Source organism: Cavia porcellus, unplaced genomic scaffold (assembly GCF_034190915.1).
Source record: "Cavia porcellus strain 051 isolate PalLab524CR breed Dunkin Hartley unplaced genomic scaffold, mCavPor4.1 scaffold_13, whole genome shotgun sequence".
Classification (NCBI taxonomy): Eukaryota; Metazoa; Chordata; class Mammalia; order Rodentia; family Caviidae; genus Cavia; species Cavia porcellus.
In genome coordinates this window covers 33,338,585-33,363,806 of record NW_026947496.1, presented here as the reverse complement: position 1 = coordinate 33,363,806, position 25,222 = coordinate 33,338,585, and the positions used below count along the sequence as shown (strand labels likewise).

The 25,222-nt window shown below is 41.7% G+C and overlaps 1 protein-coding gene across 1 annotated transcript in view; it reads right to left on the bottom strand.

Moving 5' to 3' along the window:
• Positions 1-25,222, bottom strand: part of Map3k21 (mitogen-activated protein kinase kinase kinase 21) — a 42,205-nt gene that overhangs the window by 8,783 nt on the left and 8,200 nt on the right. The window contains exons 2-6 of the mRNA XM_013156274.2: positions 16,967-17,147; positions 15,160-15,308; positions 14,059-14,234; positions 8,495-8,735; positions 1,101-1,223 (exon numbers count right to left, since the gene is read on the bottom strand). Of these exons, the coding sequence (XP_013011728.2) occupies positions 1,101-1,223; positions 8,495-8,735; positions 14,059-14,234; positions 15,160-15,308; positions 16,967-17,147 (870 nt within the window). The remainder of the gene's footprint in view (positions 1-1,100; positions 1,224-8,494; positions 8,736-14,058; positions 14,235-15,159; positions 15,309-16,966; positions 17,148-25,222) is intronic.

Genomic DNA, 25,222 nt, shown 5'->3' with positions numbered 1-25,222 from the left:
TGAGGCAAAGGAAAGGTACAAAGACAGCTTTATGCAAAGTGACAAATGAACTGTGGGGAGACTGTCTGAAAGCTTGAAAAAGGAAATCTTGAAAAGTAAATACTCAAAAAATGCAAACCAAAACAAAAAAGAACAATAAACAAAGGAAAAAAAAGAAATAAGAAAAGCCAAGTGTGGTGGTGCACACCCAACATCCCAGCACTCTGGGCAGCTGAGGCAGCAGGACTGCCAAGTTTGACCCCAACCTGGGCAAGGTAGTAGCCTAGTGAAATCCTACCAACAAAAAGGGTCTGCGGTCTGGGGATGTAGGTCAGCACAAAGGCCGTGGGTTCAATCCTCAGCATCGCCCCCTTCAGTGCACAAAAATTTTTATTCTCCAGAATAGGATGATAAGCAGTTTGACAGAGAAAGGAGAAGATTTGAATAGTTTAATATGGTAATTTACATGTATTAGTCACATTCTTATCTTGCTTAGCCTTCTTTAGTGCTTTCGGTAGACTTAACCTTTGAAAAAGATGAGTAATTTTCTTTCATCCTACTACGCTCTGATGTGGGATCTAACTGTACCTGAGCCATGCAAAGTTGCTTACACAGGAACTATGTATCCCGTCTCCTCTAGCAAATGCTCTCTCTAAAACCAAAATACCATGGGGTGTTTTGAAGCATTAGTTTGGTCACCCCAAAGTATATTACAGTTTAATCTCAACAGGTAAAATACTTTCTTCCTCACAAAACTAGGTAGCCAAATGGAAATAATCCCGAATTCCTCATTCTACTTTTTGAAATACCCCTATGTAAGGGACTCTGTAAGGTGCAATAATCCACTTAGGTTAATTCTGTAGGCAAGGAGTTAACAGAACATCTCAGAAAGCGTCCTCCACCTGCCACTCCAGGGGTCTGCTTATGGCACCTGCTACACAGAAGCTAAGGGTCACGTGTGGATATGAGCGTAAAAACTGGCCCAAGGATCCTAAATTTTCTTTTCCAAATAGTTGCTGCACTTGTTAAATGTTGCTTCCTCACATAAAATTTGCTGTAAAAACATGCACCTTAGTTTGAATCCAAGACAAGAAAATGAGCAAAGTCCCAAGAGGACTCACACTGAATGGCCCGCAGGCGGGGAAGCATGGTGGGGCTGCTGGGCGGGCTGGAGCTCCTGCTGTCCCAACTCCTGCGCCTGTCCAAGCTGGGGGAGGCCTGCACCGTGATCTTGTGCTGGAAGTCTGTGGGACACAGCGAACAGAAGAACAGCTACAGAACTACATCACCTCAGGTTATTCCATCACCATGGGCCGGGCACAGAGCAATAGAAGTACATACTGCCAGAAGGAACAAGGATATACACTTCCGAGTCAGTTTCTGACTTTGGTTTCTTACTTACCTGCAATTCAGGATTCAAGGCAAGAGATAATTCAGAGGTCAATGAAAGGTACAATGAAACACTTATAAAGAAATACGAAATCTTCCCCATTTCATGTAGAACTCACAGTGTTCTGGGATCAATCGCCTCTATTCAGTCAGAGGCACTCAAAGACAAAATTAAAATAGGAGGCCAGGAGTCCATCAGTAAAGAACTACGGCCCACATACTTGTAAGGAAGGGTTCTGAGCCGGCCACACTCCTGCTACAGGGAGCAGTAACAGTCCGTGGGACCGTGGTAGTAAGACAGAAAAGGTACAATCAAGATGTCTTGTGGCCAATGCACTCAATAAATGAAAGCTACTGAGGTGTGATCAAACAATACAGTGAAAGTTTAAATGAAAGAAGTTATTATAGTAAAAGATACACTGCCCTAAATCACCTGAAATACTCCTCCTGGCTTCACAAACACTAATCGCATCATTCTTGTCGCTTTCTGAAGCAATTCTGGAAATCTTTCTCGAGTGTCTTTCCCAGGTGTCTGTGATTAAAAATATATAGGGAATGTTGCTGCTGAGTGCCATTCAACAGAAAGGCAAGCTTACAAAAATATTACGGTATGTCCTCATCGACTTTATTCACAGGATCTTGCGCTGGGTGACTTCTAGTTCTTTCCCACAGTCAAAATGACCATGCAACATAAATGTTTTGAGTTATTCAGAACATCAGAGCATCATAAAATGCAACTAACGGTACTCATGAGACAGGATTTCCAGAACTGCTTCAGAAAGTGGCCAGAATGATGGGAGAAATGTGTTTGAAAAGACGGGGAGAATTTTGAGGGGGGTTAATAGTAATGTGTTTTAATGTAACACATTTTTGAAATTTAAACATTTACTACTAATTTAATCATATCTCATATTGTGACCTAACTGGAACATGGCAGAGATTAAGCTATGACCACGGGAAGATATGAAAGAGAACATTGCCAGATGGGAGGGAGGTGTCTTTAAGAGGCCGTAAAAATTAATGGAAATGTGGACATAGGTAAAAGAAATCACTAGGTTTCCTTCAGTACTGCTGGGCTTCAACTAACTGATTTCCTATTAACTGGACTATGTCTATCTCTGTAGGGGGAGCGGGTTAATTTGACAATTGTGTCTGGTAATGTAAATTATTTCTGCCTGATAAAAAAGACAATCCCATAGATTATGATTTAGTGCTATATTGTACAATACTTGAGTTTGTTTTTAACCTTATAATCTAATCCTGATATTCCTTTATTAAACTGCCCATAAAGACTTAACTTCTTAAATCCTCATTTGAACCAGTTCTACTGGTTATCTATCACTAGATAGTGAGCTGAGTAGCATCTTTGAAACACGTTTACTTCATGTTTCCAAGTTATAATTTACCTTTTTTGGAGATTATACTTGAAGGACATTTATTGAACCATCTAGTATTTGAGATGAAGAAGAGATAGAATTTGATAGGCAAAACATCTGTGTAATAGTTCATGCTAGAAACTTGAACAAAATGTTTTTTGGTAGTATCTTCTCCTTAGTCTCATGTGTTCCATTAAACAAATTATCCTGCAAACTCAGTGTCACATATTCTTCTTTTAGAAGCAAAGTCTGAAGTCTAGATAGTAGTTAGCAAACTTGGATTTGAATTTCAGTTACCAGCCATGTGAGTTTGGGAAAATGATCTCAGTACAAGCACCTACAAAAATGGAAAAATCCAACTATTCTATTTTATAAAACTGCTATGAAAATTAAAACAAGGATAAAATGCACTCAACTCAACACAGGACTTAGGATATAATGAGCAATGATAAATGCTAGTATTCTTTTAGTGCTCCTGAGCCTCTCTCTCATTGGCCATCACATTACTCACATTCCTTCCCATATTCACCAATCAGCCCTCAAGTCTGCTTCTTTGGTTACTATATATACTTTCTAAGATGCATAACAACTATGGCAGTCACCTGCCTGAAACCCTTCAAAAACACCTCCTGACACCTGGAATCCCAGCAGTCTGGGAAGCTGAGGCAGGGGGATCGCTAAGCTTGAGTTCAGTTTGGGCAGCGTAACAATTTAGGAAGATACTACCCCAGTATAAAAAATAAAAATGGCTGGGGATTAGCTCAGTACAGTGCTCTTGGGTTCAATCGCAGTAATTAAAAAAAAAGAAAAAGAAAGCCGAGTATCTCTCATGAGTCCTAAGCTACGTATTAATGGGAACAAGCCCAGGCTCTCAAGTCTGGGTCCTTCTTGCTGCTCCGAGCCCCTGCACAGGTTCCACTCTCGCGCCACACTGCACCAGGCGTCCGTAGGCTTCTGAGCTAAGGGGAACCCAGGTCCCCACGTGTGCTGGGAAAGCCCCCCCTCCCTGACCACACCTCACCCCCTTGTACTACATCTCCGGCTTTGTCAGCTGCTTAGTCTTTGCTGAAACTCCCCAGCCCTGCGGAGCAGCAAGAAGGCAGCCAGATCACGCACCAGTGCCAGCGTGCTAGGACAGCTTTATGGATATTCAGACTTAAAGTTCATGTACTACCAGGTACCATAGTTGTACTGCTTATAATTTTTTTCAAGCCTTTAAAGATATACATTCCATGATGAGCCCCTGGCTGTGAAAAGCAGGCAAGGGCTGGGTTTGACCTGTGGGCTGCACTCTTAAGACTTGTCAATCCATGCTGGTCTCTTTTGATTCTTGCAAGAGGCTGAGTTACTCTGCAAGTGTGCTGCCTGTTTTCTTTTTTCCCCTTGTGTTTGGCAAATTCTTACATTAAGTCATAATTTAAATGTCACTTCTTTAAGAAACCTACCATTATCTCCAATAACCACTGTCATATGACTTGTCCCAGGCAGCAGATGATCACTACAGCAAGTAAATAAGCGTCTGTTTAATTACTGGCAGAGGTCTACCTCTCTCCAAATACTGAATAAGCTCTGTGAGGCTGAGATCCCTCCAGGGACTGGCTCAGTTATGTTGCCCTCCAGACGGGGTCGAGGCCTTGCACATAATAGGTGATCCAAAAACTCTGAATATTCTCTCACTATAACTATAAATAAGGTAAGCCCAGAAATCATATTTATTTTATTATAATCCTTTAAGTATTTACTGAGTGAAAAAGTTGTGTAAAGTTTATCAACAGGAGCAAATTGGTACTTAAAATTAACTATAGGACATACATAGCTGGTAGAGGAAAGTCTGGAGGACAAAGTAGATGCAAACTGGGCTGGGGATTTAGCTCAGCGCATAAGCACCTGCCTTGCAAGCAGGTGGTTGTGAGTTCGATCCCTGCTATCGATAAAAATGAAAAAGACAAAAAAAAATTATCAAAGTAGATGCAAATAAAAGACTAGATAGAAGCCTGCCTCCCTCCACGCGAGGAGTTAGAAATTAGGAAAGACTTGAGCAGGGCAGAGGCATCTAAGCAAAGGACAGAAGGGACACAGAAAAACAGTTCAGGAGGCTGAGCGACAGACTGGATTTAGGGGAACACAGGTAAAAGGGAAAACAAAACAGTCACACGCGAAGAGAAATCGATTTGGGATTGAAGGGATTTTACAAAGGTTCAGGTGGTCCTTGAACTGTCACCTCCTAAGGAAGCAATTCTCCATGAACCTAGAGGTGGGCCTGGAGCACAGTGCTGAAGGACACATGACATGGGACACCTGGTGGAACAAGAGCCAGGAGGTCGAGGAAAGGGCCCCTGAGCAGCAGGGGCAAAGCTGGAGCCACCAACACCACACACGCGCGGGCTTCTGCAAACACTGACGTGAGTGCTTACAACACAAGTGCTCTCTACGGTTTCAGATATACAGACTTTATTGTAAACATCCTTGTCCTTGGAGCAGGATTGTGGAGGACCATCTGGCCAATTCTCCCTGAGAGAAGAGCAACTGTCTCCATTTCGGCTAAACCTGGCCCTATTTCCGTGTACTGACATGTGCAGAGCTGGCTAAGTTATGTCTTTAGCCCCTTGATTGGCTTTAATGCAAACAGGTCTTACAGAGGTGCTGGTGTGCAGTCTTTAAAGCACTGTGACAGGTCAGTGAAGCTCTGCCTACAGCTCCCAAGTAATATGTGTGAGCTAGGCCGAGAGACTCCATGCTGTCCGCTGAGGATGGGCCTCGAGAAAAGCAGCTGTGATTTCTCAGATCATGGATTACACATCAAAACTGAAGCACCAATCCCAGAACACTAGTGATACACAGATTAATCTTCCTGCATCTCTCTCTCTCTCTGCATATTGTGGAGGTGATTTCAAGCCTCTTCCCTCGCCTAGCCCATAGCACTCATGAACTTCCCGCCACACCCACGGTCACTAAATCCTGAGCCATTCCCCTCTTCACAAATTAAAATAAAACTCAGGACCCCAGCCTTGGCTACCCATCATCTTAGATATATTTGTGTCTTTATTTGCACTGTGGTTTTGCATTGGAATTGGAATTAACTTGATAGAATTCCAGTAACTTTCCCTCGGGACTACAAATACAAGCTTCACACAAGGTCCAAGAAGGTTTTCTATACGAGGTGAAGCAGAGTCTGTTCCGGTTATATATCTGAGAAATTTACATTTGGTAGCCAGACACCAAGGAACTCTAGCAGGAATAAAATGACATTTGCGTTTTCTAGCAATAAATTGTTACAGCCATACATTTAAAAATCATTGGTGACCTGCAGAGACACAGTTACAAGTGAATCTAATTAGCCACATCAAATAAACAGTATGTGAAATATCACAGGCACAAACATTAAGGGTTAGTTTATAGAGGTTTCCGGGAAGGTCTTTAAGCTAATTCCACACAAAGCTGCATCCTGCAGAAGATTTGGTATGGGAATTCCTGGGTGAAAGCCAGCCTCTTACATGTGTCTTCTGGATAATGTGCCATTAAACAGACAGAATTTGATGACACGGGTATTTTCTACCACATGGTAATGTGAGTTACAACTAACTCCTCGAATAATACGTAAACATAAAAAATCGTTTTTATTTCTATACTATACATAGTTGGTCCTGTCCTGGGTACTACAAAAGAGTGTGTGGAGGTGTGTGTGTACGTGTGTGGATAACTTAGCTCATGGTGTGTTCATGCCTGTGCTCTGAGCTGGAGGATCTCAAGGTGAACTCCCAGGTACCAGCATTACAGCAGTGCAGCGCCATCTTGTGGGATGAAGTGGTAATACCTCCTTAAATTCCAGAAGGAAACTTCACTCTTTCATGATGGACAGTATTAAGAGTAATACATTTATGTTTTAATTGAAATCTTTTATTAAGTGTCTCAAAGTAAATAAATATACAACTAAAACACTACCTTTCTTTTCAGGGAAAGAAATGTCAAATAGCTTAACCAAGGATTAAAAAACATCTGGCAAAACCAGTTAAGTGTACTCAACTCAAGCTATCAGTCAAAGAACATTTGGGAAGAAAGGCAAGAGTGAATACAGGACTCATGAATCCTATGAAACTGTATTTAGTCTGATGTGGTGATGCACACCTGTAATGTCAGCACTCCAAGGCAGGAGAAGCTCAAGTTTAAGCTCACCCTGAGCAGTTTAGAAAGACTATCTCAATCAAACAGCCAATCAAAGGTTTGGAATATAGCTTTGTACAGAAGCACTGGATTCAATTCCTAGTACTGAAAAAGGAATTTTAATTTAACCTCCCCATCACTGAAGAGTAAAGGACCACTGGGATGATGTAATTCTTTCTTCCAAATTTATTTCCTTTCCCATCAGATGCTTATCACTCACTCCCAAAGAGTTTCCAAGGGAAGCCAGGAATATTAATTAGGAGGTCATAGTCATAACACAGAGAGAAGAAAGTTGGAAAGGATGGAAACTGGAGAAAACCTACATCTAATCCTTCCTAAATTTTTCCATGACTTGTCCTTGAGTGTAGAAGTTCATCTCACTGCAGGTAAAACAGTCTTCCTTTTAAGGATGGCTGACACATAAGGTTGTCCTGTTGGCAGTCTTCCAAGCACATTTTGGCTAAAGGTAAACATGGGAAGAGAACCCAGAAACACACCTGTTTTATGTCTTCTCCCCAGAAGGGGAGGCGGTAAGATGTCCCCCAGCCTATTCAAATCAAATAATGAAGTATGTGGGGTATACCTATCACTACCACACACCAGCCACTTCTGATCAACTGAGTATATCTGCAGTCACCTAAAGAGTCACAGGATGCTGACAGCCCTCCAGGGTTTCTATCAGGTGTCTTATATGAGATTCATACACGCCACACGTAAAACACAACTGTCATTACTGTTACCACATTAAATGTCCACGCCATTAATAATCATTTTTGAAAGAAAGCAGAATCGGTAGAGAGCACTCTCACAGGTAGACGTATGCATGATATACACATGTGATGAAAAAAGAGAGAGATACATGTATTTTGCACACATTCTATACTTCCTTCCATCCTTCCCTGGCATTACAAAGAGTCATAAAATATAGCAAGGGCACTTAGCTTTCCTTGAAACCAAGAATAATGCATACTATTAAGGAGCTAATTTAGTAGATTTATGTTTGCTATATTCTACTTCATTTGGCTTCTCCTAATGTATTACTAAAGGGATTTAATGTATTTACTAAAGGGATGTAGTAAATCCTTTATGCTATTGTCATAATTTTTATAGGCACCTTTGAAAGTTTCCCTTCATTGACCAGCTCACGGGCAGGAATGTCACCAGAGAACTTAACACACTTGTTGGAGGTGCTGACAACAACATCATGGCCCAAACAAACTCAGCCACTGCCTGGTCATTACCACAGATTCTTGTGAAAGTGGTAACTGTGATGGGAACAGTGCCACATAGTTTTGGCTCCGTGCAACCAGTTAAAAAGCTCTGCTTTAAGTTTGGAAAGAATAGCACAACGTGATGCACAGGCGGACAGGACTGAGCACTGGAACACAGAGTCCCGCTACTGAAGGCTCACATCGCTGCGCCCACGGAAACTCCTCAGGTCGACCTGTTAGCACCTGGGTGAGCCAGCAGCTGGACACAGTTACTTCATACTCTGTGTTAAAATCCTACTGTGCTCACTCTCTGTGATTCTGACATCAGTAGTGTTTGACACGCCCCAAATCTTTACAACACACAAAAGCAGCTCCCACCTGAAGGCAAACTGATCCGATGTCCGTCTTTGAGCTTCAGCCGGCTTCTCCGGAACTTGCCCTTCCTCTTCCTCACGTGCGGGCCCTCCTGGTTGAGCTGGAAGATGAGGATGTTGAGCTCGCGCTCCAGCACGTCGATCTCGCGTTCGGCCAGCTGCTGCTCCCTGCGTCGGAGCAGCTCCTCCTGAGACTTCTGCTGCAGGGCAGCGCGGCTCAGCTCCTCTTCCCGGGACCGCAGCTCCTGCGACAGAGTCACACAGCAAGGTGTTCAGCAGGAGAGAGAATGGCTTTTTGGGTCTACTGCCCTCCACCGGCACCCGCGGCCACTGCGTTCCGCAGCACGGCCAGCAGATGGCGCCCCGGTTCCCCTGCTGATCGGCTCACCCAAGTCTTCAGGGACAGCTCTCTGCACAGGGCAGGACAGCCAAGAACTTCCCAGCACCCCACTCATCCAGGTGAACCAATGCTCCCGAACAGCTCCCCTCTGTGCAGGTTTTACCATTCGGAAAGAGGCTTCGCATTCTTCTTCTTTTTTTTTTTTTAACCTGACTGTAACATTTCTCTTTCAGTATCTTTATCCTTTATAATCATAAGTTGTAAAATATACATTAATATACAACACAGACATAAAATACTTTAAAATACAACCCAAAGTTAAAGCCCTGCCATTTTAATTCCTGCTGTTTTAAAAGCCTGAAGTTCAGACTTCTCCACTTAGGGACTTCTATTGGACATTTAGGAGTCTGCTTAGGGAATAAAACACCCTGGTGGAGAATAAGGGGAAAATACAGCTAATGTGTCAGAAACAGACAAATCGACAATGAGACAGAGATAACCCAAAGGAAAATAGGGTCAGTATCAAAATTACTTCTAGACATCCCACTGACGTGTAAAGTTTGACTTTATAACATCTCATAAATCAGCTAACAAAAGCCCTTCTGTTGTAACATTTAAGAGATTATGAACTTTAAGAAATGGGACATCCCTGAGTTGACAAAAAATGATTCTGTTCTTTTTAGAAAAAAAATAATCAACAGCAAAACAGAGTTCTAGCAGGTTTTAAAACCAGATCCTCCTTCCCATTTCATTTCTATAAAGTGTTCTCTTCTTTATCAGAGAAGTAACTATCCCTTAGCACACTGAACTTTTATTCTAGATTTCCCTCTACTAAATCTAGCACTGATACAATTATCAAGGCATCTGCAAGCTATTGTTTATTGCTCAGATAAATGTAGCCTTCCTGTACACTCAGACCACGTTTAGTTGGTAATTAGAAGTGTGTTTCAGAGACAGCTCTGGCTGTGTGCTGTGGGAACCACATCCTACTTTGTATGACCAGGAAACATTTTAAATAGGTTCCCCAAGGGTTCCAGCCCACTGAGACACAACACACTTTGAGAAGCCAGAACCAGCCAGGGATAAAAGCATCAGTACTCTCCGTTACCCCTTAGGTTTTTTACAGATAGATCCAAAGAATAATTCAAGTCTATCTGTCAGTACAATTATCATACAGTAAACACAGACAATCACCCTCCCATATATAGGAAACTCAAAAAGAGACTGGGCGAAGTGGCTCAGCTCAGTCTTAGAGCATTTGCCGAGCATGTGTGAGGCCCTGAGTTTGATCCCCAGCATCATGATTAAAGAAAGAAAGAAAAAAAAAGACAAGGAGTTCTAATAACAAAGAAATATATTCATTGGGATGGAACTAATCCTGAATTTGCAGTGCTTCTACCAAAGCAAACTGAAGTTCTGCTTTCAAATACTCTTTGGTTTATTTTCTCTAAATATATTGCGCAAACAAAATTGCAGGAAAATATTAACTTTGAGGTTACCAGGTTACCAATTGCTTCTGCTTATATAGATCAGCTAATTCTTATTTATACAGCAGATCAGTTATTTCATTCTGTAAGGTCAGATATAAATTACTACTTGCAAAAAATTACGTATTTTTATATTTTTCTGATTTTTTTTAGTATTAGGAATTGAATCTGGGCATTCTATCCCTCGAACTTCTTTCTCAGCCCTTTTAATTTTATTTTAGGCAGAGTCTCACTAAATTGCTCATGTGGTGCTCAAACTTGCCATCCTTCTGCTTCAGCTTCTCAATAGCTAGGATTATAGGTCTGTATCACTGACCCTGGTTTGTAATCCATCTTTTAACTAATCTTATCCAAATACAGTAGTCAAAATGGAGATTTTACAGTGGTAAACTTATCATTTCTAACTTGTTATGTGCACTTTTTAAAACAGATATTTTTCAGTGGCATTGATATCCATCCAACTCACTATTGTTAAATAAGACGGTATGAAGGTGAGATGTGGGTAACACATTCAGTAAGGAGTTTTATTACAACTACAGGAACCAGTTTTAATTCTAGGTCCCCATCCAAAATCTGTATCCTTTTCCAACAACTTCATGAATAAAACAAAAACTACTTTCCTAAGAATTTATAGGACAAAGAAAATATGAACAGAGAGAAAGCAGCCAAAGTAATCTTCCTAACGAATGAATTTTAAAATCCAAAAGGAAAAGGAAAGAAGAAAAGTCGGGGTAGTAGAACCCTTCTGAATACCTTGAAATCATGAAGCACACACAAAAAGTGCCTTCCGTGGCTGAGATTACGAGCACGCATATTTGTTTAACTGCTCGGCATACACTGTTCTGGTAATGCCAACCCAGATTCCTGGCTGTGGAGGTTAATCATTAATGACCACATGCCTTCCTTCAGAGAGCAGCCAAGACAGGTGCAGTGCAGGAGGCACCAGGACAGACACACTGAGATAAGAAGCAGGAATTTAGGGAGGACTCGGTCTCTAGGGAGGCTGCCCTGGACAATAACACAGGTCTCCGCCAAGTTACTGACCATGAATTCCAAGTATGCCACCTCCTACGTTAGGCAACCAGTGAACAAGAAAAGCAGATAGGGCACGCACGCTGGGCTTTGACTTCATCAGAAGGATGCAGGTGGAAACTTTTCAGAAAAAAAAAATTATACATTCTTCAGTACTAAATTAAAAAGCTCACGAGATAGTGTAAGTGCTATGTCTCAAGGAGCGACGTGTAAGAATCAAAGAAAGAGAAAAAAAACAGACACCACTGAAACATCAGCCAAAAGAGTAACAAAAATCTACTTCAAACATCAAAGGAGCTGCTGTGGATTTTGAAAGCACATTTTCATTCTTATACTGCATACAGTGAGAATTATTCAACACAACTATATCTTGCAGTTGCAAAAATTCTCAGTAATAGATTGAAATGTTATTATCAGTAATCGCACTTCCAAACTTAAATGCTGTGACTTAAAGCATTTTTTCCCCTCAAAATCTTTTTCTCCCACTTTTCTAAAACCATTATTTTTGTGACTAAATATCGAATTTTAAAATTCTTAAAAACAGTTTGGAGAAGTGTGAAAAATATCACTTTCTCTATTATTAAATTCACCAAAATGTATCAATGTTCCCCCAGGGAACTGCAGGGTGAGGCCCACCTCTGGCCCTTCTTCCCCTCTCTACTGTTTCTCCCCCTCCTCTGGTGCCCAGAGCCTGGGCCAGGGCAGGGTGGGGCAGGAAGTCTGCACCACCTGGGTCAGCTGAGGCCACTTTCTTCCTCCTGAAGCCAACACTTCCTTAGCACTTACTGTGCAGGAGAACACGCTGGGCACGCTCTGCATGCACAGCTGACCTGAGCCTTCCCCACCTTAGGGAGGAAGGCTTCCTATGACAATCGAATGACTGACACAGAATACAGAGAGAGACATCTAGCCCACAGTCACAGGATGACTCACAGATGAGCCCCCGCGTGGCCAGGATGTCTGGCTCAGAGGTCTGAGTGTTTGCCACGACTGCAGAGGGCTACAGATGCCAGTGTGGGCTCCACGTAGGTGCCCTGTTCAGCCTTTGTCTTCATTCCCAAGGGGAAAACTGACAGTCATGGAGCCACCTGCCCCAAAGGCAGACTTCAGTCCCCAGGCATTCTTCCCAGTGTCGCCTCTAAACACTGGGACAACAGGCAACATGTGAAGTGCGACGGAAGCTATAGTGAATATTCATATTTTAAAAAATACAGTAAATGCCAGTTGTCACTACTCTCCCTTCTTGTTCTGAATGCACTTATCCTCTTACTCCTGCCACTTTCTGAAGCAATTCTGGAGTGTTCTATGAGTGTCTTTGATTGTGCTGTTGTAGCATCTCCAAATGCTCCTTCAGTACAGACTGCTAACCCTTCATGGTCATTGCGACTGGAAAAGAGCCAGAAGTCACACAGTACCAGATCTGACGAATACGGTAGGTGAGGACACACTGTAATGTTTTTATTTGATAGAAACATAAACATTTTAAATGGATTCAGGACATCAAGGCAGCCATTAAATGACACTCTAGAAAAAAGACTTGCAAGACACAAAGTGCAAGAATAATGGGTATGAACTGATGGAGAATTCTGAGAAGGCAACATGTCTCTTTAATGTTTTTTTATTTAAACCTTCACTATATATTTTGATCAGCCTGTAACTATGAAATTCCTTTCTGGACATAACTTTATACACATAATCAGTGACTTACAGTGTTGTACTTTTACATAACACATTATGAATGTCTACACATAAACATTTGTTTACACATTTCATAGAAAGATTGAAACTAGTGGACATAAACCCTGACTCATCGAAATGCTAAAGTACCACAAAAAATGTCTTTAAAACAAATACGACTGCTGAATCTTGAAAGCATGCAATTTGGGTTCCTCAGTGCCCTCTCATAGCATCTGTCCCCAGTCAAGGCACCATGCTAACCCAATTCACTGCACACCAGTCTGTCTTCCAGGATTACCTTAATTTTACCGATAATGATATAACTGCAGTCTGTACATTTAACTTTTGGGCTTATTTTTCCCTTCTTAAAAGACAAGCACAACTTAACACATTAAAGAGTTTAAATTTTTTATACTTTTCCGGTTTTTCCAACAAAGCAATGGTCCTGGAAATGAGAGTTATGAATTAGGGACAGACACCAAGGAAGCTGTGAAGCATAACCAAAAACAACACATAGGCCTTGTATGATTCTGATTCCCACAAACAACGGAAAGACATATTGTCTCATCTGCTGTAGAACAATTATGATATTAAAGAATTGCTGGTAACCTTTTAGACAACAAAGGTAAGGAAATTAATTTTAAAACTCTTGTCAGTTAAAAACACATACTGAAGTATTTACAGGTAAAATAACTTGAATGTAGGACTTGGTTTTAAATATTCCAGTGTTAAAAATGATAATAAAAATGATAACAAATGATAATAATGAGTCACAAAATGATTTTTTGAAAAGTGAAACTGGTTAATGTATAGAGTTTACTATGTTATTTTCTCTTAATTTTACATTGAAAAATTTCTCAAAAGTTTTCTCCAATTATACATATTCAGTGCACTTTTGTGTGCTTTTATTTTTAAATAGAAAGTCAACAAATACTGTCTGAAAATACTGCAGAACAATGCTAACTAGCAGCACTTCATTTGTATATAACTTTAAAGGTGTAAGTATAGAGTACCATTAAGTATTTCTCTCACCTTTTCCTTTGTTCTCAGCTCATCAAACATCTGTTGGATTTCCAGCTTCCAGTCATCTTGCATGGAATGGAAAGATTCCTGGGGCATTTCAGTCATCACAGCCACCTCAATATCAGACAGCTGTTGCAGAATTGAGGCAAATGATGGGCGAATATGAGGGTCTTGTTCCCAGCACTCTGGAGAAACAAAAAATCACTAGTTCTTCCCCTGTCAGAACGGTCCCAACGACCTCTAAGACAGCAGGGTTTCTAAGGCATGTTTTACTCTGAACTGTTTAACATCAGTTTAACATCTGTCACTGTAAGCCAGAAATTCACAGCTTCAGTGGCTACTCCTGAACACTCTAAGGAACTATGAATGATGATTTTGCATGCTTTATATTATTCAGTGTCTAAGACAGCAGCATGCATGGTAATCACTCATTATCAAGGCTGCTGTTTCCTGTATTATATCACACTGGAAGCCTGGACATCTGCTTTCCAGGTTTTGCCATGACCTTTGCCATGCGCTTCAGAGACCTAAGCTGTCTCGGACAAGACATTTACTGATGCAGAATTACATATATGCAAAGTTCAACCCAAGAAAACCAAGCTCTCTAAAATGTTATAACAATCACAAGAGGAGTTCTAGGAAATAGCCTGATAATGAGATTAACTTGGTGCTTGCAAAGAATTAGCAATTTTTTAAAAATTAAGGAGTAAATTTGTAAGATCATAGCAAAGCCATGTGAGTTATGTCTGTACTCTACTTTTGCTCATCAGGTGGAATGTAGTAACACAGCTGATCTGCCCCCAGCTGAGGACTGTGCTGGCCTCCTCTGTTCTACTCAGAGCAGCATGAAAACTTTATTGCTACTCCCTTGAGTCTTGCACAGACACGAACCACTAAAAAAAAAAAAAAAAAAAAGTATGGCTTTCAGTTACTCGGTTCACCAAAATCATATCAAAAGATAGGTCTCTAATTTTTTAAAACAGTGTAATAACTTAAAAATGATTGAAAATGGTAATCACAGGCATTGCTTTTAGGTTAAAAAATATGCAAATGCTCTCTGGAGTGACTTTCCTTGCCTTGCACACAGGCCAGCAAGGGCTGCACAGATACCTTTCATGAGCTTGGCGAATGGCTCAGGGCAGGTAGATGGGATGGGCAGAGTGAGCTTGTTGACTGCTACCCCATAGGCCACAGCCAGACCGTCGATGCCGCGGTAGGGTACCTCTCCTGTGAGCAGCTCCCACAGCAGAACGCCATAGCTGGAAAGCAAAGTTCCCACATGTGAAATGGGCTGGGTGTGTCCTGTTCTTATGACAAGGCTGGGCTCCATGCCATAGGGTACTCCGCTGCACAGGGCTCCAAGGGGCAACTGAAATATTAACCATAATGAAATACCACTTCACATCTACAGGGCTCTCCAGAATTGAAAAGTCAGATAACAACAAGGGTTGGGGAGGATGTGGCAAATCAGAGCCTTCATGCACTTCTGGAGAGAAAGAAAAATGGTGCTGCCTCTGTGGAAAACAGTTTAGCCTGTCATCAAATAGTTAAACACAGAATTAACAAATAGCCCAATGATTTCATCACTCTCAGGAAGACACCAAAGAGAAATGAAAATGACACCAAAAAACTTGCTGATGAATGTTTGTGGCAGCATCATTCATAGGCAGGGAAAAGTGGAAGCAATTCAAACGTTCATCAACAGAAGAATGGGTAACCAAATGTGGTCTAGCTGTAAGTGGAATATTAGCTAGAAAAGAAATAAGATTTTTATACAAGCTGTAGCCCAGATGATCTCTAAAAATCATGCTCAGTGAAAGAAGTCAGTACAAAAGCAGAGGTACTAGAAGACTCCATTTATATGAAATGGGCCGAGTAAACAAAGCTAAAAACACAGAGTATGGCCTGGTGGCTGCTTAGGGCAAACAAAGACAGGAATTGGCAGAGACAAGAAATGGAAATAGAGCTTCCTTGTGGGACAATGAAAATGCTCTAAAATCCACTGAGGTGATGGATATACACAGCAACTTATTATATACTAAATGTCACAGAAATTATACAGTTTAAAAGAGTGAACTGTATGGCATGTGAATGGTATCTCCAGAGAGCTATTTAAAAAACATGGACTTTTAATATGTGCCACATAGGACTATTAAATAAAAGCAATTAAGCCCTTGGTGCACGTTAACTATGAAGCTTGTGATTTCTCTTTGCTGTTCTGTCACTGTTGGTGTCCCTGTCTCCTGATGAGCCAAAGCAGTACGGGAGACGGCCTGGCGTTCCACTGGCCGCAGCGCTCCACTTGCCACAGGAGCCTTCCATCTGTAGGTGGGACAATTTGTAAAATAAAGGGATCACTCTAAACGTTTTCCTCAAATTCCCGGTATGCTATCGTTGCTTGTGAGTTCCAACAATTCAGAAGTTTGCTGAAAGTAAAAACTCACTTTTATGTATAGTATTGGTAGGCCTTATACATCGTGGTTCATTCAACTTAGAAACAGTTTTGATCAAGCCTCCTCCTAAATGGAAGGTTCTTCTACTAAATGGAATTACATTACAGAAACCTCAAGTTACCTATCCTGTTGTCCTTAGGGCCCTCTTTTTGTTTCTTGCAATGGGAGGGATTGAACTCAGGGCCTTCACACTGAGCTACGTCCCCAGCTCATTGTGTATTTTATTTTGGAGACAGGATCTCACTAAATCACTAAGGTGCCCAGGCTGGGCTCAAACTTCCCACCTCAGTCTCCCAGAGTACTACAATTACTAATAGCCATATTGTCTGGCTATTAGGGGCACCTTAATTCAAACTGTAGAGCCACCTTCCAGAGGACCTTTTTATTCGAGTTCAGAATCTCAGAGTCCTAGAAGAAAGCAAGCTTGTGACTGCAGACCCTGCTATACAAAGATGTGTGCTCACCTCCAGATGTCACTGCCTTTGGAGAACAGGGATGACCTGATGACCTCAGGGGCCATCCAGGCATAGGTGCCTGCCGCGCTCATCTTGGTGGTCCTGTGCCACTCCCTCGCCAGCCCAAAGTCTGTAATCTTCAGGGTCTTATTGCAGACATCATCATGTTCTATCTTCTCCAGCAACAAGACTAAAGGAAGAGCAAAGGTGGGATGTTTTTATATTCTGATTTTCCAGCCTCAATTTTTTGATGGCATCTAAAACACAATTACACTCTAGTTTCTGGGGTAAGTAGGAATGACCTTATATCTACCTTGTTTTTTTCTGTTTTCCAGTATTAGGAATAAAAACCCAAGGCATGCTCTACAACTAAGCTAAATCCTTAGTCCTTTACTTATTTATTATTTACTGTAACTTTGAAACAGGTCACCCTAAGTAGCTCTCATGGGACTCTGACTTTTCATATTTTATCTTGCCTTTAGCATATATGTTGTGGGGGGATTTAGGGGGGTGATTTGTGCCTGAGTTACAAGGATTTAAGAAAATCTACAAGCATGATACAGTTCACACTGTGTATTTCTCTTTATGAGAAATAAACAATTTCTAGGGATAAGAAACTTACTGAAATATCTTAGGTTGGAGCAGAAATCTGTGAAAGTTTACCCACTGTGAAAAAAACATATAGTTTTGTTCCAGGAAATTCTGTCCTAACCTAATTGGGCATCTATCCTACTGAATATATTAGAGAATATCCCCAGTGGACGATCTGATACCATAATTCATTATCATCAAGCATTATCTTCTATGAATATTCAAAATGTTCATACATATTTTAACTCATGAAGATCATTTACAAATTATAATTGCAGTCACTCAAGTTCAAAGTACAACAAAAGGTAAAAACTTCAGAGAAACACCATCCAGTCGCTGGATTCCCCAATCCTAGCAATGTCCCAATTTTCATGAGGGGTACCTCCAGGTTTGTCCCCAACTTTCCTGACCAGTGCTACAATCAGTGTGCTTTCAGGCTGCACCTGAACCTTGCCCTCCAGTCTCTCTTTCCTTGTGGCTGGTTTCCTCTGCCTGGGACCATGGGAAGTGTTCCTCAAAGCTTTGATGCAGCAGGAGGTTGCCCCTCCTTCCCCCTTGCATCCATCTCAAGGACCACAGCTAGATGAGTTTTCTTCCTGAGTGTCCTGGCACCCTTTGTCTTTCTAACTTCTGGGAACTAACTGCCAGCTCTCACACCACCATGGATAAAGCTCAAAACCACTGATAAGTGACATGGCCAGTCTCAAAGGACCAATATCTGATCTCTGAAGCAGTCTAGCGAAAGAAGTACAGGGACAGATATAGATCAGCAGTCACCAGAGGCTGAGGAAAAGGTCTGACTAGTCTGACTGAAATGGGACATAGGGGACTTCCCAAGTGGTAAGAAATTCTGTACCTTGATGACAGTAATGGCTACAGGACTATAAACAGCTGTCAAAACTTGTCAAACTGTATATTCTCAGAAGGCAAGTTCCCAGTGTATAAACCAGACCCCGATAACCTTGTACTTCATAACAAAACAAAAAACCAAAATACCTTCAGGGCTCCTGATGACTCAGGGACAATGTCCACATTCCTGCCTGGGCACCTGCATAGTGACCTGCATTTCCCACTAGACCTCACTCCTACCAAGTCTCAAGATAAAGACAAAATGACCAGGCCTAAGATAAATTGTCTAATAACAGCTGGTCCAGTGAAGACTAGATAGACGTCACCTCAGTGGATGATCATGACCTTGGACACATCCCTTCCTGAAAAGTTCTTTATTCTTTCCATCTATACTTCTTACATGACTTGCTTGGCCATTGGATAAGTATTACCTAAGTGGCTATACTTATAATCTTATTGGTTGATCACAGCCTTAACCCATGTTTTACCCATGTGGTTGTACTCTATAAAACTTCCCCTGAAAGGCTGATACCCACTTTCCAGGCTCCCTTCTGTCTCTCTTAGGTGGAAGCTATCTCTCCCTCAATAAATATTTTCTACTTTAAACCTCCTTTGTTCTTTAGAATTCCTTCTTCAATTTTGTAGAACACAAAACTAGTGTTATCAGATATCTAACAGCATGGGACTTATGTTATTTCCCCTACATCATTTAGAGGTCCTATATCATTTCCTATACCAAGCAGAAAAGCTCAAGCAGGCTGACCGGGAGGCTACAGACCTCAAAACTATCTGCACCACCTTGCTGACAACTTTTGATCAACTTCTCCCAAGAGCTTTCTTTCTCCTTTGGGAATGTCTGTCTTCTGAGGTACACAATTGCCTCCATTTCATTCTTGCTGCTGGTGAGTCACCAGGGATCCAGCAAGAGGCAGAAGGGACCAAGTGACAGGCTACATGGAGTTCAAGGTTGGACACTGTGCTTGTTTCCTTGCTTGGCCTGGGACATAGGGTGGAAGCTATAAGTTTAGATTGCAACATGGAACAGAAATGAACACAGGGAGAGTGCTCAGACTGTGCCTGAGAGGCAGCATGCCGTACCAAGTTCATGCTCACAGAGGCACACATTTCACCAATGGATGTAAAGTTGTTTTTAGTAAGTCTTCAAAACCACTGTCAGGAACTGCAGGAAATCCTGCCTGCAGTCCTTTAAGACTTTTATTTGCACTGCATTCTCAAATATTCACAATATTAGTCATAATAGTTCAAGCAATTAGAAGTAACCAACACTAGGTTTAAACATGGAGGGGTATTTGAGTAGGGACTGCCTTGATAAGTAATCAACACTGATTGTGGATACTGCTGTGTTGAAAGGATTTCCGCTCCATTTGATCTTGTATTGAAATATTTAGAGAGCCCCGAAGCTCCCGAACATTCTCATATCCATGGCAGAGATGAAGAATCAGATTTAGGTTGTTCACAGCTCATGGGTACACGGAAGCAGCAAGGTGAATCTACCACCTGTCTTAATCTCATGGCTGTATTACACAGAGAAAGAGGCAGGAAAGCAGGGACAAAAAGGTAGGAGGGAAACAGACTTCCACCAGGAGCAGCCACTTACTCTTTTTGTCTGTCTCTGCGGGCCTCTGTTTGAAGTCTAGCTTCCTCCTGAACATTCCACAAATTCATAAACTATTTTATTTTCATATTTCATGAAATTCATTACTCATCTATTATTGTGTTACTTTTTTTTTTTATCAGTACCGGGGATCGAACTCACGACTACCTGCTTGCAAGGAAGGTGTTTATGCCGCTGAGCTAAATCCCCAGCCCCGTGACTCTTTCTTTAAACCAAAGATTTCTCTAATTACGAACAAGCTACTTAATCCCAGAAACTATTTTACAGCTTCCTCAAAATCACCTAACACACGCACAATCACCTAACACAGTACCTCGTATACATCACAATGTCTGATAAAATATCTTTAATTGATGTTAATTATCACTGAAAGGATTTTGGCCCAGTTGGGATACTGTAGCCGATAAAGCCTGGAGGCAGAACCAGGGGGCTCTATCTTGAGGTCATCTTCCCCACCCCTAGGAATTTACCTGTGGTGCGAAATAAATACCAATGGGCTACCTGCCCATCACTAATGCCCCTCAGGTACCACCCCAAACCTAAACTACATGTATGCCCCTACTCCACGTGTCCAACGGAGAGAATGCCAGCCCCCTGGAGACAATGCTAGACCCTGGAGGGTCAGGGGGTCTCTCCCCACATTCTTAAAATAAAGGTCATTTATATTTCATACTTCTTATCTTTTCAGCCGCACCAGAATTCTATCATATGGTTCCCTGACTGGGAATCCAATCCTATCAATCACCAGATCTAATGAGAACACCACCTATTATTTACTGAACCTCTGCTGTCTGAGGTTTCCACACATCTAACAGCACATCCTACTAATCTGTGAGCAGAGGAGTATAATCTTCAGTTCACAGCCTCCACAGTTACCCAGGATCTGAGGGCTTCAAAGACCCTTTGAGACAGTGTCTCAAGCTGTCTTCTGGGCTATTATGTAGTCACTGGCTGTGTCAAGGGTCAAGGCAATGACAAATCTCATTCTGTGTGCTCCTGAAGAAATTAACATTTGAATGTTTCTTCCGTGTCAGCTAAAGCATATTTACTTCTCACACCTTACTCCTCATGAGTATCAAAAAAATAAACTTTTTTGAAAAAGAGCTTTAGCTCCCCAATCTTTTAAACACTATCCAGTTAACCCCCAGAAAGGATCCTGAAACAAAGGTGATTTACTTAGCTTACATTTCCCCCTTATAGTATCACTAATCTTACTTTTCAACAGTAATTGTTCCCGTCACCAAAAAAGATTAGTGATAACATGGCTTATAGATCTATAAAACTTTTCTGAAACACTTCAATTCTCATATACACCCAGATAAGGAGGCCAGGTTAAAAATGGCATCAAAAACTAGGCACAGTGCCACACGCCTGTAATCCTAGCACTCAAGAGGCTGAGTGAGGCAGGAGGATTGTTACAAGTTCGAGACCAGCCTGGGCTACAAAGCGAGCTCAAGGCCAGCCTGAACTGCATGGTAAGACCCTGTCTCAAAAAGACAAACAAACAAACAACAACAACAACAAAACTAGCATCAAAACAGTTTCAATCTCTTGCCCCAAGCTGCTGGACACACACCACCAGGGTTGTTAGTCCTCAAGATGCAAAGACTAGAAAAGCAGCTCAAAAATAAGTAGAGAGAGAACTAAAGAGTGAGAACTGAAAAATCGTTCTTTCTCCCTAAGCAATTCCCCTGCCGCTTGGGCTGAAAGGTGCTGGTCTCCAGAAGCTGTAGAATGCAGTCCCCCTGCTCTGGACCAGTTTCCTTAGGACCTGAGACTCCACACTTCAGAGCTAACAGAAAACAAGTTAAAATAACACCTGAATGTTAAACATTTAGGGCTCCAAGAAAGGCCCATTGTCTGGGATTCTGTTTCAGAGGTGCTGGGCAGAATTCCTGAAATTCCTTATCTTTTGGGCAATGTGACTGAAACCACAAATAACCTTCTCACAACAGGTTATACAGTTGGTGCCAGGCCAGGTTTCCACTAAGGACAAAGGTGTGGCCACCGTCCGCCTCCACTCAGGGAGGCAGGAAGGGCCAGGGAACACCAGCAGCCTTCCAATCGGTGGAGAAAGCTGGACGGGTGAGTCAATTTATCAATAGGCCACAGCAAAGGTAATTTCTGCTCTCCTCGGTAACCTAGCAATGTGCACTTGAGGCTCCTCTCCTGGAGCCGCAGGACTTTATTTTAGCCCTTATTAGCCCCATCTTTGAACAGCTGGTCTCAATGCCTAGCACTCAGCTCACCTGTTCAACCCTGAGGCACTTGATCTTTTTTTTCAGCCCCTTTGAAGTTTTCCATTGGTCTTTCCAGAATTATAGTACATAATATATTTTTTTTTACAAAGCTATTACAATGTACCCATTCATTTTCTCTAACATTTATGGGATTGCTATGTCCAAATTCCATTCAATGAATCAATTAATCTTTAACTAGAAATGCACTATCCAAAAAAAAGGCCATTAAGAAAACAAGCTGAAAAAGCAACAAAATAGAAGATTATAATAACAACCTTCACTTCTCTCCCCTAGGATCCTAAGGTTACTTCATGAACTGCTACTCTGAAAATAAACAGTGCTATACACCCATAGAGGGTAACTTTCTAAATTCATCAACAGCCCTGAATGAATCTCTCACATTTTGCTCCATACTCCCCCACCCCGTGGCATCTTGTCCATTTTACTCACCAGCCCAGAGTGAAGGCCAGATTTTCCTCTTCTCAACCTCCTTGTGAACTGTCAATTATCTTTCCAGCTTTTCTAATCTCCAAAATGAACTCAAATTGAACCATCTTGTGTTCTAAAAGTCACTGCCAGAAAACACCGCAGGGCTTCTCTCTGCCTCTGACAAGGCCAGTCTACACTGCCCCTGCCTGTGGATGGCCTTCCCCTGCCACTTCTGTAAAACCACACTTCCTGCTCCGGCCTCAGGAGTAACCTCTGCACTCCGTGGCAGCGACTGTGAGCCACTCACAAGCCCACTCCCCTGCCCAGCTACTCAGTGAGACGGTCCACAGCTCTTTCCACTCCCTTTCCTCCATCCCACGGGAACTGTCTCCTTTCTAGTACCCAGGCTGGAACCCTCCCTCACTGAACCTAAGCCCTGCTGTGCCTCCTTGGTGCCACTCTTGTTAACTCACAGCAGCTAGAGGTTGGGTTTAGTACCTAATTAATCTTTTTTCATTATTATGAAGGCTAGCATTTTTATATGCTCAAGTGTGTGTTGAATAAATGTGTAAATAAATGAATGAGAAATCCTAAAAGCGGAAGGATACATAGTGATTCGATTATTATGTAATGGAGATATTATTCAATCTCCATTACTACAAGCTTCTTTGACTGCTAGTTATAGAAAACCAACCTAACTCTGCCCTCCTGAAAAAGTATCAGGATGCTGAACAATTCAGGAATGGAGGCTGCTTTAAAAGTAACTGTAACAAGACAGTTATTTAAATATTGATCTGCAGCTGAGGCTTGTCCCTTAAGCCTCTCTTTACAGCCCTAGTCTGAGCCCCTGCTCTCCCAGGTTAGCTCTTTTCATCCTCACCCCCTACCCCCACCCCATCCTGGGACACCTGCAGGGCTCAGTCCTTAGACTTCCACTTTATTCTGTTGACACTCCCACCCTAGATAGTCTCAGTTTTAAATACCTCCTCTGGCCAATGTACGTTTCCAGCCTGGCTCTTCTTCACCTGGCCTCACCTGGCCTCCACCTGCAGCTAGTGTGAGCCTGTAAAAACGTGAATGACAGGGCAGTTGCCTCTGCTCACAGCCTTTCTGTATCACGGTAGAATTATGTCAGGGTAGAAGCAAAGGCAGACACCCAGGCCCAGGCTCTCAAATCCTACAACTCTGCCCTCTTCCCATTCTGTTTCTTCTACCAAGAATATTTCTCCCTACACGGCCACTTCCGCATTGCTACAGATTCTGCCCAGCTTCTCCTGGGGCCTTCCTTAGACACACTGACGTTCCCTGCACCCCAGCATCTTCACCTTCTTTAGTGACCTTAATTTTTGTGTGAAGCACTTACCACTAACCAGCGCACTGCATACTTTATTATTTTGCTTAACATCTGTTTTGCCCACTAGAATGTAAGCTTCATAAGGGAGGACTTTGTTTCTATTTTGTTTACTACTGAATGCCAATGGCCTAGAAGAGCTCCTGGCCCACAGTATATAATCAAGAAGTAATTGCTACATGAATGAGTTAACTTGTTAAATATAAATATCTTCTTCTGTAAAGAACATAGAGACGTGGTCAACAAAGTAGAGCTTCATATTGTTCATACATCAAAATAAAAGCCACCTTACACAGGAATGTCTTGTGGACACATACACTATTTAGTTTTAATGAGAAAAGTTTTTACATTTCACTGCATGTGAAATTTAGCTGTATTTTCCATCACTTTTTAGTGTAATAGTCAATGCACAGAATGAAGCAGACTGAGGCAGGACCTTCCACAATATTCTACACTGTTAGCAGATAGGGACACAATTCACTGGTCTTGATTCAGTATTTATAGAAAACGTGAAGCAGAACACTCAAAAAATACGCCAAATCTTCAGAAATAATAATGCAAATCCTATATGCAATCGAGCTGCTTCCTTAAATGGTAGGTGACTTCCTCCCTTGTCAAGGGCTTTAAAAAACTTCACAAACTAATAATGAACCACGGAAACAAAGAAGTTTTAACAGTAACTTAGGTACCAAAGCAGGCAGACCTCAGCACTCCTACAGAGAATATGGCTCAAATCTGGCTCCTCCAGGAGTGGGCGACTCAACCACAGTAAGCCATATTAGACCCTCGACCTCTACCAAAACAAAGTAAGTTTATAATTAAGTGGCACGACAGTTGCAAAAAATAATAATAGCAATGTTCTTAGGTTACAAAGAGTGCAGAAAACATTCAGATATCAATGAGCACATGCACCAAAACAATGAGAAATATTTAAGGCACCGAGTGTTTCTAAACAAAACAAAAATGAATATGATCACCAGCTTACATTTAGACTTTGTCTTATGGTTTATTGAATACTTTGACAAATATCAGGAGTTTGCAAACTTGTGTCCATGGGCCAAATCCAGCACAATATCTCCTTTGTAAATAAAGTTTTATTGGCGCACAGCCATACTCAATAGGTTACATATTATCTCCTATGCTTTTAACTCAACAGTAGGGCTGAATAG